A 19,294-nucleotide genomic window follows, 5' to 3' on the forward strand; every position below is an offset into this window, starting at 1 on the left:
GGATAAATAAATTTAAATCTCTAAAATATCTTTAATTAATTAATATAATATCATATTATATTTATATTTTATTTTATCAAACAATCATACTTAAATTAAAACTATCTTGTAAATATAAACTCAAATTAAACTTTAATATAATTATTGATAATTTATTATATATTCTTAATAATATTTTTTAATTCAATTTTAGTATATTTATAACATAATTACATATAAATTATTATTAGAAAATAATTTATATATCCTGTCTATTTAAATAATTATAATTTTACAGCAATTCAATTTAATAAGTTATAAAATATTTATTGATAACTTTTATACTTTAGAGCATTTTTTGTTTAGAACAGTTACAATTGATTTTTTTTTTTAAATTTAAACAATATAAAATTAAGGTAACTGTATAATGACTAAAATAAATATGAATTATTATTTCTTTTTATATATATTATTATATATAAATGGATAAAAAAGAATTTTATAATTAGTTGAAAAATATAATAATAATTTTGGTTTTAAAATTCTAGAAAGATATTTTAAAATGCTGTCCTTTGTTAATTTTTAGAATTTGATTTTTGGAAGGATAGGTTATTAAAAAAATCTAGACTCTATAAGTTTATCAAACATTAAAAAATTTACTTACAAACTAAAATCATGAGGTTTAAAAGCAAACCCCTTGAATACACACTAAATTTAATTGGTGCTTCTAGAATTACCAAATGGACGATTTCTGAAAATACGGGCACACGGTTCAAATGAAATTCCGTGAAGAACTTCTTCTAAACCTAATAAAATAAATATAAAGTCATAAAATTGTAAAAAAGATTAAAAAAAAAAAAAATTTAAAAAATTGAAAATATTAAATAGGAGGCGAAGAAGGGAAGATCATCTTCAAGAGTGGAGTGGAAGTGGGTATGTTGTTGACGGTGGGAATGTGGGGTTTAAACTGCGCAACCTCTGCTTATCCTACACCACCTGCTCTTAAAGCTTCCATTCCCATGGCTACACTTCGTTCAAGCTCTTCACCACCACCCTCTCTTCCTATCAATCATCGTTATCATCGCATTGACAGTCCCTTTGTTTCAGAGGTTAAAATTTCTCTCTCTCTCTCTCTCTCTCTCTCTCTCTGTTCTGCACATTTCTCACACCTAGAGATAGCTAGCTCCAAACCCTAACATAAAAACAAAAACAGAAAAAGCTTTGTTTTGCATTGCCCTCTGTAAAGTTCAGTACTTTTATTTGGTTTCAGTGCTCTTTGGTCCTCGATTTTTCGATTCTGGAAACAAAGATATTTCAGGAAACAGTGAAAGAAAGTTAATTTCAATTTCTTGATTCTGCATTGCTTTCTTGTTCAACGAAATGTTCTCTTGGTTTTGGTATTTTTTTGAGTCGAAGCTGTTATAGGACAACCATACCAAACAGAGCTGATGTCCTCTATCAAAAAATAATATGATGATAATAATAATATATATACATATATATATATATATATACAGTGAGCTGACATCCCATCTATTACTATTTGTGTATCTTACTAGTTTTCCAAATTAAATAATTTATAGAACTCTGTAGAATAAAACCCAGAGTCTCTGTCTGTTATCTGGAAACCAATGTTTGTTCTTAGGTTTATGATGATTCATGTACAGTGGAAAAGAAAAGCCACCAAGTGGTTGTTTCATTTTTTTTGTGCAATTGCAGGTTGTGGAAGCGGTAGACTCCTTGTATGCAGAGTTTAAAGCTGTGGATAATTTGGTGGCACACAATACCACCCGTGTTCTTAAAGCTTTCCAAAATGCTCGAGTTGGATATCATGTGAGTAAAAGAGCAAAACTGATTATTATTGGTAAAATGTTCTACGTTTGCAAACTTACTTGGATGCCAATACTTCCTCAACCTAGCTTCTGGTTCTAGTGCTTATGAAGAAATTCTTGATGTGGAAGAACTGGACACGTTATTACCAAGCACCGATCTCAGGCCATTAGAACTATTTCTATAACGTATCCATTGATATATAATAGTGGATTACTGTCTTCGTTTTTATAATAGTGGATTACTGTCTTCTTTTAGGAAACTCTAGAGGACAATGCTGCAATTCTTTTAGGTCCTCCTGCCATGCAACAATTCTGGGTAAAAAACTTATTTTTGCTATGTCTTTATGGTTCTTGACATGCTTATTTACTTAATCAGCACTTCGGCGGATGCACTGGTTATGGTCATGATGAAGCTGGGGGACGTGAGGCACTTGACCAAGCTTTCGCAGAAATAGTTGGCGCTGAATCAGCAATAGTTCGTTCTCAGGTACAAGATGTGTATGTCTTACGTCAGTTTTGATGAGTATTTTCAACACTTAAACCTTTTCTCCTGCACATCAGTTTTTTTCAGGAACTCATGCAATAACTTGTGCTTTGTTTGCTTTTCTAAGGCCAGGAGATGAGGTGAGCTCAGTTTTTTTATGTTAACTGCACTGAGTTCATGTTGAAGCAACCTAGCGGCTGGAGTTAAATAATGGTTACTCTTCATTATTAAACTATGGATTGACTAACTTAAGTGTCAGCTTTTGGCAGTTGCTGGTCCTCCGTATGACACCTTAGAGGAAGTTATTGGAAAAAGGGACTCTCATGGTATGGGATCCCTGAATGACTTTGGAGTAAAATACCGAGAAGTTTCAGTATGTCCCTAATTTTATAAAACTAGTTTTTCAATTTCTTGTTGTGCTTGCGAAACCGTCTCATATTGATTATGTTTCAGCTTGCTAAGGATGGTGGACTTGACTGGGAAAATCTTAGGACTTCTTTGAGACCTGAAACAAAATGTGCACTCATACAGAGATCATGTGGTTACTCCTGGCGTAAGAGTTTAAGTGTTTATGAGATAGAGAAAGCAATAAAGATAATCAAGGTAAGCTTCTCAGAATATCCATCATTAATTAGTTGGGACTGTGTATCTGGCCACACTGTGTCATTGAAGTGGAAAATTCAATTGCAATAGTAAAAATGCAGAGGATTTGGCATTGTGCAATTTCTGGTTTGCAGCATTATTGACTTAAGTTTGGCCTTGAGTGACTTGCACATGATTTGGGAGGCAGTTGAATTTTCATCGGATTAAGTTGGCTTAAAGCAGATGTTAATACTTAACTAATCTAAGAACTTGATAACTTTTTCCTTGATCATTTTGTATTCTTAATAATCAAAATAGTGGAGGTTTAGCTGATAGCTACTGTGAGTTTTCCTGTCCTTTTAGCAATCTTGGATATTTACCCTGTTTTTGTTTCTCTTAAATTTATTCAGATGCAGAATCCTAACTGCTTGGTCATGGTGGATAATTGTTATGGTGAATTTGTGGAAAGCATTGAACCTCCGATGGTGGTATGTGAAATATTTTTCATTCCTTCTGTTTTGATTTCTCTGAATAAGGATAAAAAATGTTGTAAGTGTATGCAGGGTGCAGATTTGATTGCTGGTAGTTTAATTAAAAATCCGGGTGGAACTATAGCACCATGCGGTGGTTATGTTGCTGGGAGGGAGAGGTGGGTAAAAGCTGCTGCAGCTCGTCTATCTGCCCCAGGGCTTGGCATTGATTGTGGCGCAACTCCTGGAGATGTTATGCGATCATTTTTCCAAGGACTGTTCCTTTCTCCTCAAATGGTGGGCGAGACGATCAAGGTATAGAACCTGCGGCTAGTTTTCATTTTACATTAATTGCTTATGCTTGGCAGTAAGTTTTCTATTCATCTTCTGTAACAACAGGGAACCCTTCTAATTGCTGAAGTTATGGCTTCGAAAGGATACAAAGTACAGCCACTTCCTCGTGTTCCTCGCCATGACACAGTACAGGTTATTTTACTTTTATATGTTATCCTCGCCATGACACAGTACAGGTTATTTTACTTTTATATATTATCCTATCTAAATGAATTTGCCTTCAAAAGTGAAATTGTTAGCTTAGACTATAAGCTTGCCTTCTTGATAAAATGGGTTCGTTTGGGGAATGATGCCTCCTGCATGCAGTTAGCAGCTGATTATTTCTATTCATTACTCTCATATTGTGCATTTAAACCTGACATATTGCTTTCCACTATTATATATAAATTTTGTTTTGGTTCTACAGTTTCAAAATCATAACTTGGAATTTTCTGCAATGTGTAATAGACAAGCTCATATTTTATGATACTCTTCAGGCTGTACAGCTTGGAAACCGTGAGCGTCTCCTTGCTTTCTGTGAGGCTGTACAAAGAAGCTCCCCAGTTGGTTCATATGCTAAACCGGTGGCTGGAGCAACTCCTGGATATGCATCAGAGGTATGAGATATATGGCAGCTTCTGGAAATAAACTGCCATCTTATTGACATCATTTGTTTGTCGTGGCCATATCATATATAGGCATTAGTGTTCATGTAGAATCAAAGCCAGTGGGAGATGGGCATGGACATTTTACTTTCCTTCAAGAAATTTTCTGCATAAAAATTAATGAAGATGTTGTTGTGAGTTGTTGAGCCTTCAAACAAGCCAATAATCACAATCACATTACTTTTCATTTTAATCTGTGAAGTTTTGGCATTTTTACACACATCTTTCAATGAAATGGTTTGCATCTCATATAAACAAATTAAAATTAAGTCTGAACATGGATTTGAAGTAATTGAAATTGGAAATTGTTTTTTCTTCTCATTACTTTTTTTATTAAATGTGTATTAGGTAATCTTTGCTGATGGAACCTTCGTTGATGGTAGTACAAGTGAGCTTTCATGTGATGGACCTTTAAGGGAGCCATTTGCCGTATTTTGCCAGGTGTATTATGTGTTCTTGTTTTATGTATTTTTTTCTATTTGCCCAGTTCAGGCTTTACCTATTCTTTAATTCAAAAAGAGGATAAGTTTGAAATATTTGAGATCCATAAAAACTAATTGGATAATCTTAGCTATAAATTCATATAGTTCTTCTTTCCTGAATTTGGGTATTGCTTGTATATTCTAATGCAGGGTGGCACCCACTGGACTCAATGGGGACTAGTACTTGGAGAGGTTTTAAAATCCATCTAACTTCAAAACTATCGCCCATGCAATGAAGAGGGTATTGTAGCGAAATTCATTGAGGAACACCATGTATTTCACGGGTCAGACAAAATTGCATGTATACTTTATGGCAGCCTCATTCTATGTACCTTGTCTGTATTGCTCAAGACCATCAAGCTTTATCAAGTTGTGGATGAAAGGTAGAACTAGAGTCTATATCCTGCCCTTAATCATCTGATTATGTGTTGTGTCTTAAGAGTTGGTTTTTTCCTTTTCTTTTTTTTTTTTTTTTTTTTTTCTCCTTTGGCTTTTAAGGTGATGCAATATGACAGTTGACACAACACTCGAAGGTGTAAATAGTGTGAAAACTGTGGCAGCTTGTGTCGTCAGTGCTGGGTCGATTTCATTTTCTTTGTTATGGTTTTGTGGCTTTCAGACTGAATTTTGCGTAATGCTCTCACCATTTTCATCAGGTTGGTGGCTCAGATGTTTGGTACATGGGCTACAAGACTACTAGTTGAAGAAGATAAGGACACAAATGAATACTTCAAGATACTGTTTGAGGGGGCCGAATTTTTCTTCTCTTTAATTGGTTGACTTGTTTGTTCTTCTGTTGTTGCACCCAAATTGTATTCACTTTAAAAGCTTTGAAGGTAGTTTTGATTAGATAGAACTTGAAACAGAAAATTTTACAATTTTGACATCAATTTTGGCAGTGGCATCCATTCCTACTTTACTGTGTATGTGATGTTGTATAAAGTACTCCATAATATCTATCTCCTTTATTCATTGCAGAGAAAGATAAAAAGGCTAATTCAGTGGAAAATTTATGTTGGAACTAGAAGGTAAACAAAAATTACAAGTGCAGATTTTATGATCAGAAACTTGCAATGCTGACCCTTCAACTGTTTCAAACGTTAAAACAACGTTCGGTTCACGGTTTATCACTAGCCAAAGTTTGATGTCTCGTTTATTTTGATATCATGCAAGTACGATAGCTCCAAAAAGCATCACATAAAATTTTTTGTAACTTTCTAAATGAACGGTTGGGGTGATGTAAGGCGTCATTTGCTAGAATTACGTATTGGTTTGGTTCACCTAAGATGATTTTCCTTTCAAAATACTAACAATAAAAAACATAATTCTTGTACAAGTTATAGAGACAAAGAAACTGTGCGAAACAGCTACTACTTTGTATTATTCCATTTATCCAATTCCTCGAACTAAAAAGCATGCACCTTTCATTGAAATTCATTTTAGCAAAAATTTCAAAATGTCAAAAGATTGCGGTGAGCGTGGATCGAACACGCGACCTTCAGATCTTCAGTCTGACGCTCTCCCAACTGAGCTATCCCCGCTGTTGCTATTTAGGTTACTAGTTTCCTATTTCATAATGTTTGTTTCTAAAGTATCAAACCCCCCTGTTCAAATAGGTGGAACTAAGCCTGAGAGTGATCTTCCTACTTCAATTCTATGCTACGTTTGGCTCCCAGAAGAATTGCAGGAAAAGAAAATTAATAAAGACTGAAACTTGGTAAGCTTATCTAATACTAGGCACGTATATTCTAGACTAATACTGTTTACCTTACTTTATGGTTTTAACAACTAAACAGAACGTTTTTCCAACTCTGCAAAAATGTTTTTGATACTTATTAGTTTGTAAATGCATCTTGCTAATTGTCTTTAGCTAAAGAATAATGGTTCTTTGGATCTTTACTTTTTCTGTTATAGTTCCATGTATATTGATACTTTTATCTTTTTCCGGTGTAAATTTAGATGGACTGAGGCACAGAAAAAATCAAAAAAGGGTTTCTTAAAGCTCGTGATCTATGGTGTTAGTATTATCAATCTAAATGTGAAAGATATTGGATCCAGTAGGTGGATTGAAGCTAACTTGTTCATTTAGAGCTGCCTTTATTGGATGCTGATGAACATGAAATGCTTTCTTTTCTTATTTTTCGTTCAGAGTGTCCAAATATCCACACTTCTGCCCACTGTATTGAATTCCTGAAATGGTATTTTCATATCTTCTTATCTAAGGAGCTAGAGTTTGTTATATTGGATTTGAGTTGTAAAAAAGACATTGGGAATGTCGGCATTAGGCAATACCAAAATCTAGAGTTGAGAACTTGATATCAGTGTTGAAGATTCTGGCTTGACTGTGTGAGGAATATATACAATGCAGCAATGAATTTTCTTATAAAATGAATTATCAAAGCTATTGTCTGGTGAGTGTTGACAAATTAATCTTTGAGCTCCTTTTGTAGGTATTATTTCAGGAATACCTCTGTGCTTAACAAGAGTAATAATGTTTAATCCGGGACAAATCACTTTTCTGGGTTCTACCTTCTGTGTGATGCTTACAACCCACTTTGCGGTACAGCTTCTCTGAGAACATCTTTTCTACTGGAAGAAGCCAAAGGAGCAAAAGGCGATAATCATTATAATCCTTATGGCCCCCATATACGCAGTTGACTCCTTTGTGGGCTTGTTAGATTTCCAGGGAAGCAAAGCATTCTTTATGTTCTTGGACTCGATTAAGGAATGTTATGAGGCTGTGGTAAGGTTTCAATATTTGGAATCTTTATTATATGATTGTGACTTCTTTTTTTTTTTTGGGTGAAGTAAGATATGCATTTTCTGTGTGAGAATTCAAATTTTGCTGCTTTATATGTGCAGGTAATAGCTAAGTTTTTGGCTTTGATGTACAGCTACTTGAACATATCCATTAGTAAAAACATTGTGCCAGATGAGATCAAAGGAAGAGAGATTCACCATTCATTTCCAATGACTCTTTTTCAGGTGAAGGCGCCCCCCCCCCCCCCCCCCCCCCCCTTCCCTTTTTTTTTTTTTTTTTAATTTCTTTTTGAAGTTTCTTTTTTCAATCTATAATGACAATCATTCATATCACTTTTGAAGGTGTTTCCCCGAAATATCACTGTATTTTATGAGAATCAAAGAATCCATGAGGACAACTGAAAACTATCCTGTCAATATATTTTTAGGTGATGTTGTGAGATCAATAGGCAATGATCCATTAAATTAACTTGTGGATTTTGATTTGTTTGCAATATTATTTAAATATTTTCTTTCCAGATTTTGATATATCTTCCTACCAAGGGGTCTTTACGATTTGGGATATTCTTCTACCATTACCAGTATTTTGGTTTTTGCATGGTGTAAAGTTTTAGCGGGATGCCTAGGAGGAGCAGTTAATTAATCTGATGCTGAAAGCTATCAGAGGATATATCTTTTAGCATTATGGTGATGTAAGCCCATGGTGAGTTGCTATAAAGTTGAAACCAAAAGTACTAGTGTTACGTCGGTGATGGTAGCAGCAATAGTTGGCTAAATTTGCTGCCTTAATAGTTATCTAGGCACCGAATGACTGACTCTCTGTCTTCATGTGAACCCTGAAACACCGAACAATATTCTAGGATCCCCTTCTCCCTGTTTCCATTTCAATAGCATATTGTGGCAATTTTTCTGTTTGGCTAATTCTGTTTTGAGTTAGTGTATCTGTGTAGTGCAGCCTCACACTGCTCGTTTAAACCACCACACCTTGAAGCTTCTCAAATAATGGACGTGGCAGTTTGTTGTGATTCGCCCCATATGCTCCATTTTGATGATAACACTTCAACTTCTAGGGATATACCCCAGTTGGGTTAGCTGGACATTCACAATCATACTGAACATTTCAGTGTCACTGGCTTTGTATTCTCTTATAGTTTTCTACCATGTCTTTGCCAAGGAGCTGGAGCCACACAAGCCTCTTGCCAAGTTTTTGTGCATCAAAGGGATTGTATTCTTCTGCTTTTGGCAGGTAATTGCATTTCCTGTCCATTCATGTTATGCTTTATTGGAAGAGAATTATTCCAACTGTTAATATTGCTGCTAAATATTTCTGTGAATGTCATAAAAAAGGGGCAATTTTTAGCTAAATAAAATCCATTATTAACAGATCTATCTGGCAAACATATGAATACTAGTTAGTGCTAGAATGTAATCTTAATTTTGACATGCAGAATCACAAGATTACTTTGGATGGTAGGATATGGTCTATAGAATTCATATCCTGATTAGAAAAGGTTCTTGCGAAGAGTCTTCATTGACAATATAGTTTGTTTCTGAACAAGGACGTCTAATTGCATTTTCTCCTGTAGGTCACTTTTATTATGTTCCTTTAGCAGATGATATACCATATTGATGATGTTTTTATGCTTTTTATGATGGATCTCGTTTTTGTTTAAATGGTTCATCACAATTATTGGTTTCTATTTTATTATGGATACCAACTCTGAGCAGGCTAAGTGTCAAAACCATGATGCTTAGCTATTTTTCGAGGCTGCCGACACTGTTACCAGAAACCTTAATAGCCGTGTGGAATTGTGACTAATGTCTCTGCACAAAAAAGCTTTATATGCTTCAACTTTCAAAGCTGATAGTTCTCACTTTGCCATAATGCCAGTCCTTTTTAACATTTTCCTTTAGTGGACCTGGAGTTGATATTATATTTCTAGACGATTGTTCTTATGAGAATGGAAATTGTTGTATGTGAATAATGTATCTAAGATGGAATTTTTGCAGGGAGTTTTGCTTGACATTCTTGTAGCACTGGGAATAATCCGATCTCATCATATCTGGCTAGATGTGGAACATATTGAGGAAGCCTACCAAAACATGTTGGTGTGCGTGGAGATGGTTTTCTTTTCTGTTGTCCAGAAGTATGCATACAGCGTTGCACCAATAGGGATGATGGTACTGCTACATCAAGTGTCAAAATAGAGAAGAAGAGAGAATGATACCCTAGGACCCCACTCAATGCGGATGAGAAAGTTTGTAATATGGTGTATGAAGTGGCATAGGCAATGCATTTTGTGGACGTAAATTTCTCAAAATACCTGCTGACAAGCTTTATTGAGGACTAATTATGCGATTATGTGGAGGTTTTTTCCTTCAATCGTCTATGACTAGTCTCTCATCGTTGCTAGCTATGAATTTCGATTTTATTTTATTTTTTCTCAAACTAAGTAAAAGCTTATTTGTTTGGTTAAAATGTTAAAAGTTTATTTTTATATATGTATACAGAATTTTATTATCAAGATATTCTAATGGAATTTAATGTAGATACCATTCCGTAATAAGTTGTTGAAGAAGTCTATCCTATAAGATGTTGCGGACTTCTTCTGCAACTTGCTGCGGGATGGGATATTTGCATCCGTAACAATTCCATATGGAGATGCTATGTTAGCTGAACTATATCTATATATATATATTTGGCGAATAAAAAAAGATGTTTCTTATAGTCTCGTAGGTATGAAGTTAAAGCCTGCAATATATCTATAAGAAAATGTGTTTATGTTTATGATTTAAAAACAGTTTATTTATATATATATATATATATTTTGAAGATTTTTTCAAGATTTTAAAACAGAAAATTTAAAGCGTACATTTACTATGATAGGGTTTAGAGCGAGTTATTAAATTCCAAAAGTTCTAAAAATACATCTGGATAATATTTAAAGAACCAATATATATATATATATACATTTAAACAACTGAAAAAAAAAAAAAAAGGTGAAAAGAAAAACAGCAGACAAATATAACTTAGGAGAATCATTGTCTAATTCACCATAAAAAGAGAATCATTGTCTATCTAGTGCCTGGTTTTGAAAAAAACCCAATAATAAAATCAATTATTGTTTGATCAATTTCTAATTTTAACCAGGTTTAATTTTCTCTAGGACAGGTTTAACTTTGATGAGTTTCATACAGTTAAGACTTGAGATCAAGTAACAAAAGGCCTGAAAGTCTAGTTAGCAAAGTCCAAACTAATCACTCTTGCAATCACACGTGTTAGTCTACCAGAGGATAATAAGGATTCATATCCTGCAAGCGAAATTGAAAGCTCTCTTTTAGAAACTATAAAGTTTGTATTTATAAAAAAAAAAAAAAAAAAGAACTGCAAAAAATCTTTTCAGTTTTGTTAAAGCCACCATGAAAATGAAATCCTCCATAAACAGTTATAAGCCAGTGTTATAGATAAAGTCCACAAAATTCCCATCTTTGCCATGACAATAGTCCTTCAAATCTCCATTAATTTCTCAGCCTGCCAGTTGAGAACTTTGCATGATGACATATTCAAGAAATCCATTAAGTTGAATCTTCTACCGAGGAGAAAAGTTGGTGCTTTTCATCACAACCGGTTCAGAGTGAGGGGTTGTAGGGAGAGATGGTCATTCTCTGGAGCGGTTAGCAGAGAAGGTGGGATCTTGGTGAAGGGTGAGAAGTGGAAGGGAAAGAAAGGATCGGTTTTGGTGAGGTTTAATCAGGGCTTTGGTTTTAATGGCGGTGGAGGAAGTGGTGGTGGTGGTGGTGGTGGTGGTGGTGGGAGTGATAATGGTGCCACTGCTAGGCTTCTGGGTAATATAGCTTTCGCTATTGGATTGACCTATCTTTCAGTTACTGGGCAGCTTGGTTGGCTGTTGGATGCAATTGTTTCCATTTGGGTGGGTACTATTCCCACTCTCTTCCTTCTTGTCTCTATGTGTGCCCGTGCAGCTTAGGAATTTTCCTGGATATGGATATGCTTGCTTCTTTGTAGTTTTGGTTAAAACCTTAAATATCTGTTGTGTGAACTTCTACTTCTGATCCATTGTCAATAGCTTAACTCAATTTGTTATTAATATATAGTTGTTTGGGTCAATATGCTGGTTTTTTAGTCTCTGACCTACTTTAGTGTTCTTTGTTGAAATGTGGAGAATGATATTATTTTTCAATGCTTGGCTTGGCAAATAAATCCTGTTTTGCTTCCTTATTATGTTAAAAGTCTTGACACTTTAATGTAGTAGTTTTTGTTTTTCTTAGGTTTCAAGTGTCAAATATAATTATTCAGATTGTAGGACCAATACTTTCGTTGTATTCTTGATGACTTTGACACACAACATTTTTTGGTGTCTGATGTGACTAATGCGTTTTTACATTCAGCTATTTGCAGTAATTGTACCAATAGTTGGTTTGGGTGCTTTTCTCTGGTGGGCAGGACGGGATATAGTTCAAGATAGTGTAAGTCATCTTCTTCTTCCCCTTTTTTAATTTTTTAATTTTTTTATTATTATTTGATTTGCACAAGTGAATCTACGTCTATGACATGAAATTGTTTTCTGATAATATTAAAGCTGAGGACTGTTTCTCAAGGATATAATAGACCATGTTTCTCAGACACTCTCCTTAACAAGTTTTACATCGTATCCTGGAAAAGTAATTTGTATACATGAAAAAGTAACTCCTAATATTGTTTAGTGATTGGGGATATGAATTGTAACCTTTATGTTCTGTGTGAATTTATGAATTTAGAAGATCTAAATACTAGCATATATTGTTAAGTTCTAGCAAAAGGTTTAAGTTTTTCTATTAATGAAATTAACAATTTGGATGTGATTAGTCCATGTGAATATTAAATACAAAAAGAATATACATAACGTACTCAAAAAAGAAAAAATAATAATAATAAGAAGGAAAAAGAATGTGTCATTTCAATTCCTATGTCTGACTTTAAAACAGTAAAAGTTTAATTATCTTATTTTATCTTATCCTGCCTTTCTTGATTGGTTTACCTTGTGGTGTATGTGCAGTGCCCAAACTGTGGAAATGATTTTCAGATTTTCAAGTAAGATCAATTGAATCTGCAATAATATTATTTTCTTGAAACCTATATTAGTTGAATTTATTTTCCGTGGAATTAGTTTTTTATTATTGATTTGCCTCACTTGGACTAGAATGCAACCTTTTGCAGATCTACCTTAAATGATGATTTGCAGCTTTGCCCTTTCTGCAGTCAACCTTTCTCTGGTAAAAGTTAATTCTAGATTATTATTTTTCTTTTTTGGGTTCCAATAATTTATTACAACTCTTTTCAAAAGTAGACTACAGAATTGCGTGTCTTGTGGTGATTCTTTCATTTTTCAACTTAATAACCAATGGTTTGAACAGTCATCTTAAAAGTCCGGAGGCATATAAGTAAGTAAAATGGTAAAATCTGGATATAATTAATTACATAATTTTCTCATTAGGTTTCTGAAAAGTCTAAATCTATAGCAACATTAAAGGAATAAATTCATTAAAGTGAATTTTTGCTGTTAGATGCATGTGTGTTTATCTCTATATTCCTTGTGCATTACCTAAATGGTATTGTTTGATAAAAATTCTTCACGTCTAAATCATGTAATGTTAGTATAAAAGTACTATCCATTTCTATGCTTTGTTTGAGGCTCTATGCAATGAAGACAAGGGCCATGATATGGATCTCCCCTGCATGTCATGGTTGGCAACTTTGGGTGATTAGGTTTTTTCATTTTGATAGTTTGTACTACATCATGAAAAGAGTGTTTGCATTGCTCTCATGTCTTTACATTTTGCATTATTTCAGTGGTGGATAATAAGTTTGTAAGGGACTCTGTGAAGTTCTCCAACCAGTCTACTACATTTGGACAGGCGTTTAATGATTTTTATAGTTCCAGAAAAGGTTATCCTTGGAAACCTTATGCTATTTTACTCTTTCAGAGTCATTTGTGTAAAATTTATATAGAAAACTTGCTAAGGATTGATGAATCCAAAATTTTCTACTTGTCTACTACTGATGCTGATTGAATATGTTACCTGAAATTTCACTGTTACAGATAAGGATTCTTCTAAGTCAGTTGTTGATGTTGAAGCAGAAGTAAAAGATGCAGACTGAAGCCTGACAGCGGTAACCACCTGCTATGCTGTAAAGATCCTTAATATAATGATAAAAAAATAGTTTATTAGTGGAAAAAGCATATGGATGAATGAGATTTATGAGTTCTGTTAAACACTCTTGATAGGATTAATAAGTAATAATTTTGGGAGGATTTCAAATTGGTTGTGTTATAATTTTATCAGTATTTAAATCTTCTTCTTCTCCTTAACATTAGATGTCTGAGCTGAAGAATCCTCTGAAGCAGGTATATTATTGTCGTTTTGAGCCGGAGTTACTCTCATGTCACGACCCATTGAGGTAGGAAAAGAATGGTGACAAAGTCACATCATATGTAATCTGAGTTTTGACTACTAATAAATGTGTCATATGTTGTATATTACTTGTTAACACTAATTGATTATCCCCTCCCATTTTTTTATTTTTATTGTTAATTTTGTATTTATATTAAGTCTGTTGAGAGCACATGGTATTACTGTATTAGTTTAAGTTGTAATTGAGAATCTTTTGGTTCCATGAGTGATAAATCTTGCTGCTAATTCAGCCTATGAAAAAACTTTGGTTTACTCTACTTGAAATATATGTTTTATGTTGTTTTGAACTCTTATTCTGCCCAAGTTTGAAATTGTTTTCATCTTTTTCTCCCTTTTGCATGAAGCTGGTTTTGGTTTGAGTGTGAGGGTTGCAGCTCATACTAATAGGTGGACATAACGACCTAAATGCCTTTGCCCTTTTTGGCATTGCAGGTGCTTCAGTTTTATTTTAAATTCCAGTACTCGTGTTATTTGGCTGATGAAAAATAATGATATGTGGTTATCATTTTATAACAAATTGTAAACTTCACTGAAAATTATTCAATCATGCATTCTGGCTTCTTTTCTCATCTGTCTTTGGAAGTTAATATTTCATTGATAAATTCTGGAATTGAATGTGCTTGTTTAAGTCTTTAACCAAAGCTTGCAGTTATTACTAAACATATAAATCAATAAGTAAAATATGCGCTGATATTTATTTCCTCTTTAACTTGTACAACACCATAACAAAGAAATTAAGTAAATCTATGTTGCCATTCACACAATAACCTTCAGTATTATTCTAAAGGGTCAAATATAAAACGAGCTTCTTTGCCGATCAGATCATCGGCATCTAATTCTGTCATCAAGAAATCTATTGGTGAGGCCATGGCACTGCAAAGAATTTCATCAGACCATCTTTGCAGTTGTAGCTATTGCCACCGTCACTGGCAAAGTAATAAGGCTTCCACTGGTCCAGCACAACCTCAAAGCCCTCACCGCTTCCTTGCGTTGCATTCGCCAACAGATCCGCATCGCTTAAATTGCAATCCACAAAGCTCCAAAGGTATGGCAGCAAGTAGACGCTATAAGCAGAGCTGGAGTTGCTTGGAGGATCATACTTGAAAACTACAAAATCAATATACAGTGAGACACAAGACACAAAAGCATTTACTAAATTTTAGTATCATGTTAATGGTACATACCGAGTTTGTCATTGATGTAAAAGGGACTGTTTTGGATAGCCCAGTCAGTGTAGTTAAAGCCAAAACGCCAACCTTCAGACCCTCCGACAACAATGGTTCTGGCCTGGCAGACTGCCAACAAAGAGACAGTCATGAAGAGTATGAACCATTTTGCTCCATGGCTCCGACCCATCTTCATTGTCTAGTAATAGTAACCCAAGTGAATTATGAGGTCTTGGCTTGGGAGAACAAACTGATGGGTTTATATAGAAAAATATTTTAGCCTCCATGTCTAAGAGAACCAAGTAAAATTCTGAATTTCAACTAGGGAGACTTCTAAATGGGCTGTTCTTTGATTCCTTTTTCATTTGGCAAAATGACATTTAGACTCAGAAGGAGAGTGCAATGAACTATTGTTGGGTTGACTAGCAAGATTAGGTCATGAAATTTGGTCATTTACCATTTATAAGAGGAGTTTGGTGGTGATTGTCATGATTAATTAGGTATTAAAGGTCTCAATGTGGGTTGGTTAGACCTTAGAAGCAACAGAAGCCGGGTTCAAAGGTCCACTCGGTGCAAATATTTTCATCAGTTGCGGCCTGGCTTAGGAGCTGCACAGAAACCTTTATTCTCTTTGGGTAGACGCCATAGTCAAAGATTTTGACATTGGTGTTTAAATTACCATAAAACCACGCGAGTTAGAATTTATGAAATGATTTAGCTAAGTAACTCATCTAAGCTTAAAGAAATATTTTCCAGGACAACTGAAATCTTGTGAATATGGATAATAAAGACAATCTCTTGGCACTTTTGAGGCAGTTTCTGTTGATGGGCAAAGCTAAGGTTTATGAGGTGATTTTTGTTAACGTGTTTGGTTTTCTTTTCTTTTATTTTTTTTTAACCCAAATTGGGTGTATTTTACTTGCTTTAATTGTTATTAACATGCATTAGTGATAATTAAGTATGTTAACTAACTAAAAACTTAAAAGAGAAGAGAGCAAGAAAAAAAGGTAAGAACCATACATCGCACATGAAACACAAATTGAAATTGTACAGGTTTTTTTTTTTTTTTTTTTTTCGTATTTTTTATTTGTAATTAATTGATATGTTTAAAAAACTCTAACCATTAACTATCACTAACAAACAATTAAAATAAACGAATTACATATAATTCAGTGGAAAAAAAAAAACAAAAACAAACAATAAAAACCAGCCGCATTAACAATTAGTAAAGAATGCATTCAATATAAAAAACATAAAAAAATAAAACAAAAACCAAGCATGTTAACAAACTACATATAACAAAGAATGTGTGCAATCTTTGTATGCAATCTTTAAACCAATAATGCCAAAGCTTTTTACTTGAAAGTTCAATTATAACCTCAAATTTTCTCCTCAAAACTCTTTTAAGACAATCAAACCACCTTCAAAGGTTCATGGGACATTATTATATTATAAGAAAAAGATTTACTAATGCTCGAGTCCGATAACCACTGGTATAAAAAACAAAGGGTACATTCATTAAATTATCATTTCAAGGAGTCATTTACAACCAGACTAGCTCAAACTAAGGTGTATATAACATTTAAAAACAGCCTCATTCTCCAGAAAGTACGATGGTTTTCAAGCCATGTGAGCAATCACTTTATTTATTGGCAGAGAGATTTTGAAACAGTCCCAAAATTAGTGCGATGGTTCTCCGACTTTCTGCAAGGAGAAAAGGCCTATTAAAGTGAGGTCATCGTTATGTTAGAATATGCATAACTATACTAGAAAAGCAACAATCAACAAGAACTTCAAGTCAAGAAGAGATAACAATAAGCATCACCGTATAGCATACAAAATACCTACGAATGCACATCTCCTCAAAATGGCATAAACAATCGAGAAAATCCTCCAAACTTTCTATAATAATTTTACATAGCAAGATTCAGCTACTGATCAGCTGCCTAAATTATAGTTCCAGGCAACGTTAAGGCCAGGTGGAAGCTGCAGGTTCTAGCCCCGTCAGTCCCAAACTAGGATCTGATGAACAGATCAATCCATATCATACAATAGAATAGATACAACCTTGATTGGTTCAAATGAACATGGAGTTGAAATGTACCCACCACACCCAAAACACTAGGAACGTACTTGAAATCCAGACAAAGAAAAAGGAACGCTTTAAGAAATACATGCAATCCTCATTATCATCGTTTTTGTTAATCCTATCAAACCAGGCTATGGAAATACATGCAATTATGGTACTTTGAAAAAAAAAAAAAAAAAAAAAAAAGTGTTCATTAAAGTTTCCCATACAAGCTAAGAGCAACTGGTCAAATCAATAAACTTATAACATGACAGAAACAATCATGCAAAGTTCCTATGTGAGCTAAAAAATAAATGTGAAAGAGATAAACTCAATTCTAAGGTATAGGAGGCTACCTCTTCCTCATTGTCCTTCTTGCCTTTAGTAAAATACTTGTAGCCCCCATATAAGAGTAAGCCCCATCCAGTTAAGGAGACAATTACAAACTGCAAATAAAAAAAGTCTAAGAGAAGAATGCTATAACAATTTAAAAAAGAAAAAAGCTTAGTTTATTCAATTAATTATAGTAACCAGGCATACCAAGCTATAACCACAGATAGAAACAAAGACTTAGAACAACAATATTACTTAACCACTGAACTTAAGTCATTTTATCCACAAAAAATTTCTTGATACATTATAAGGAATCTCTATAATCATATTCATAATCATCATATAGCCTTAAATGAGTGGGCACTTAATAATCCCAAAAGTCTTCCCAAATAGTGCGAAAAACATAGATGGAATATGTTATAATATACTCGTAAAGATAATAATTTAATCTAAAAGCATGCCATAAATAAGCATAGAACAATTATTAGAAGTCTGGCCAAAATTAAGCAGGAAATTCATCTAACCGCGGAAAGTAACATCTGAATGGCGACTCAAGAATACAGATAAAGTAATATACTAAAGGGGGGAAAAAAAAATCTCTCAGAAATCAATACAAAACTCACATGTTCTTCTTTCCATTTAGATGGGTTCAAAGGATCCTGCCAAAAGTTCACCTTTGGAGGTCCATGGTGATCTGCAACAAGGTTAAAGTAACAAAACCATTAACAAAAAAAGGGAAATAATATTTTCACATTCGTTATGCGAATTAGTTCCCACTTTTCTTTATGCATCATAAGTTCAGCAGACCACGCGCCTCTAATTCAAGCTTTACCAATTTAATAGGAATCTGTCAAGTTGTCCTTCTCTTTGCCTAAACCTCATACAGGTCATCCTTTGTACTTCTCATCAAACTTCTATAAGCAAACCCACATCATAAAGTGGGAATTTCCTGATGCAAAAGAAAGCTTTGGAAAATTCATAGAACTTCATGGTTCACGCAAAATTTACAAATGTCTCACAACAACCAGGTAAGAAAATTCAGCTTTACCAGATATTCATGATACGGCAATTGGAAAAATTTCATGTGGGAATTTGTATCCAAAAATCAGATTTTTTTTTTTTTTAAATTTATATTTGCACCTCCTCTAAAACCCCAGTTCATTCAAAGGGTACAAACAACTTTAGAACAAGAAAATTCTCTAATTCTTTCATTGAATGCGCAGACACTGCAAGCCAACTACTCTTCTTATATTCTTTCCTTTTTCACTCCTTCAACAACCAAATGGAGTAACAAAGGAAGAAAATCGAAATGGAAAATTAAAAAAAATAAATAAATAAATAAAGAGAAGGTAATTTACCTCCGCCGCCGGCGAGGCCACGCCGATGGACTAGACTAGCGGCTTGAGCCGTAGAAGCCGATTTAGGTGAAGAAAGCCGAAGAAGATTCGCCGCTTGGCGCGCTGCCAACGTACATGCCGCCATTGTTCGGTGCTCAGAGAAAGAGAGAGAGTGTGTTAAGTGTGCTTAGGTGGATCTTCTTCAGTGAAAACTACGAAAGAAGGGCTTTATATAGTTCTAATGCAGAGGAAAAGGTTTCTGGAATGAGCTTTCTACTTCCACCAAGACGTACGGAAAAACGACTTGCCGCATGAACCGTTGAAACCAA

General features: G+C 34.2%; 4 protein-coding genes, 1 non-coding gene and 1 pseudogene across 14 annotated transcripts; 3 read left to right on the plus strand and 3 right to left on the minus strand.

Annotated features, from left to right (window-relative positions):
- The first annotated feature begins 727 nt into the window (after positions 1 to 727).
- LOC107430086 (uncharacterized) lies at positions 728 to 5,023 on the plus strand. The gene is made up of 12 exons (XM_060813590.1): positions 728 to 1,088; positions 1,699 to 1,812; positions 2,188 to 2,298; positions 2,373 to 2,435; positions 2,555 to 2,668; positions 2,749 to 2,898; positions 3,288 to 3,365; positions 3,441 to 3,662; positions 3,747 to 3,877; positions 4,178 to 4,297; positions 4,694 to 4,786; positions 4,978 to 5,023. Exons 1-11 carry the CDS (start codon positions 915 to 917, stop codon positions 4,695 to 4,697), a joined length of 1,281 nt encoding a protein of 426 aa, XP_060669573.1. The 5' UTR covers positions 728 to 914; the 3' UTR covers positions 4,698 to 4,786; positions 4,978 to 5,023.
- An 18-nt stretch (positions 5,024 to 5,041) lies between these two features.
- LOC107430127 (uncharacterized) lies at positions 5,042 to 10,229 on the plus strand (annotated as a pseudogene).
- Positions 6,296 to 6,368, minus strand: TRNAF-GAA (transfer RNA phenylalanine (anticodon GAA)). The gene has a single exon. It is a non-coding gene; the product is annotated as a tRNA-Phe (tRNA).
- Positions 10,230 to 10,932: 703 nt separating the features above from the next.
- Positions 10,933 to 14,630, plus strand: LOC107430062 (uncharacterized). 9 transcript variants are annotated; one of them, XR_003057608.3, is made up of 8 exons: positions 10,933 to 11,519; positions 11,998 to 12,075; positions 12,645 to 12,679; positions 12,806 to 12,861; positions 13,439 to 13,534; positions 13,689 to 13,759; positions 13,965 to 14,047; positions 14,406 to 14,630. XR_003057608.3 is itself a non-coding variant. In XM_016040858.4 (7 exons), exons 1-6 carry the CDS (start codon positions 11,082 to 11,084, stop codon positions 13,745 to 13,747), a joined length of 762 nt encoding a protein of 253 aa, XP_015896344.2. In that variant the 5' UTR covers positions 10,933 to 11,081; the 3' UTR covers positions 13,748 to 13,759; positions 13,965 to 14,318. The 9 variants fall into 9 exon arrangements, 3 of the variants coding, with proteins under 3 accessions (XP_015896344.2, XP_015896353.2, XP_015896337.2); XR_003057609.3 differs by having other exon boundaries at positions 14,494 to 14,630; XR_001582500.4 differs by having other exon boundaries at positions 13,995 to 14,047.
- A 95-nt stretch (positions 14,631 to 14,725) lies between these two features.
- On the minus strand, positions 14,726 to 16,113 carry LOC107430134 (uncharacterized). Its single transcript, XM_016040936.4, has 2 exons — positions 15,246 to 16,113; positions 14,726 to 15,168 (listed from the first exon to the last, which is right to left on the minus strand). The coding sequence occupies exons 1-2, from the start codon at positions 15,421 to 15,423 to the stop codon at positions 14,915 to 14,917; spliced, it is 432 nt and encodes a 143-aa protein (XP_015896422.1). The 5' UTR covers positions 15,424 to 16,113; the 3' UTR covers positions 14,726 to 14,914.
- Positions 16,114 to 16,723: 610 nt separating this feature from the next.
- Positions 16,724 to 19,201, minus strand: LOC107430112 (uncharacterized). 2 transcript variants are annotated; one of them, XM_016040909.4, is made up of 4 exons: positions 18,987 to 19,201; positions 18,252 to 18,322; positions 17,652 to 17,741; positions 16,724 to 16,948 (listed from the first exon to the last, which is right to left on the minus strand). In XM_016040909.4, the coding sequence occupies exons 1-4, from the start codon at positions 19,108 to 19,110 to the stop codon at positions 16,874 to 16,876; spliced, it is 360 nt and encodes a 119-aa protein (XP_015896395.3). In that variant the 5' UTR covers positions 19,111 to 19,201; the 3' UTR covers positions 16,724 to 16,873. The 2 variants fall into 2 exon arrangements, with proteins under 2 accessions (XP_015896395.3, XP_015896402.3); XM_016040916.4 differs by having other exon boundaries at positions 16,724 to 16,931; positions 18,987 to 19,194.
- Between the last annotated feature and the right edge of the window lie 93 nt (positions 19,202 to 19,294).

This window comes from Ziziphus jujuba, chromosome 1 (assembly GCF_031755915.1).
Source record: "Ziziphus jujuba cultivar Dongzao chromosome 1, ASM3175591v1".
In the NCBI taxonomy this organism is placed as follows: domain Eukaryota; kingdom Viridiplantae; phylum Streptophyta; class Magnoliopsida; order Rosales; family Rhamnaceae; genus Ziziphus; species Ziziphus jujuba.

Coding starts and splice junctions, on each gene's coding strand:
- LOC107430086 (XM_060813590.1), top strand. CDS start 915: ATGTTGTTGACGGTGGGAATGTGGGGTTTAAACTGCGCAACCTCTGCT. Junction 1,813..2,187: donor ATGCTCGAGTTGGATATCAT/GTGAGTAAAAGA, acceptor TTACTTAATCAG/CACTTCGGCGGATGCACTGG. Junction 2,899..3,287: donor AAGCAATAAAGATAATCAAG/GTAAGCTTCTCA, acceptor AAATTTATTCAG/ATGCAGAATCCTAACTGCTT.
- LOC107430062 (XM_016040858.4), top strand. CDS start 11,082: ATGACAATAGTCCTTCAAATCTCCATTAATTTCTCAGCCTGCCAGTTG. Junction 11,520..11,997: donor ATGCAATTGTTTCCATTTGG/GTGGGTACTATT, acceptor TTTTACATTCAG/CTATTTGCAGTAATTGTACC. Junction 12,862..13,438: donor CTGCAGTCAACCTTTCTCTG/GTAAAAGTTAAT, acceptor GCATTATTTCAG/TGGTGGATAATAAGTTTGTA.
- LOC107430134 (XM_016040936.4), bottom strand. CDS start 15,423: ATGAAGATGGGTCGGAGCCATGGAGCAAAATGGTTCATACTCTTCATG. Junction 15,169..15,245: donor TTACATCAATGACAAACTCG/GTATGTACCATT, acceptor TTGATTTTGTAG/TTTTCAAGTATGATCCTCCA.
- LOC107430112 (XM_016040909.4), bottom strand. CDS start 19,110: ATGGCGGCATGTACGTTGGCAGCGCGCCAAGCGGCGAATCTTCTTCGG. Junction 18,323..18,986: donor TGGCCTCGCCGGCGGCGGAG/GTAAATTACCTT, acceptor ACCTTGTTGCAG/ATCACCATGGACCTCCAAAG. Junction 16,949..17,651: donor AGAAGGACAATGAGGAAGAG/GTAGCCTCCTAT, acceptor TCACTTTAATAG/GCCTTTTCTCCTTGCAGAAA.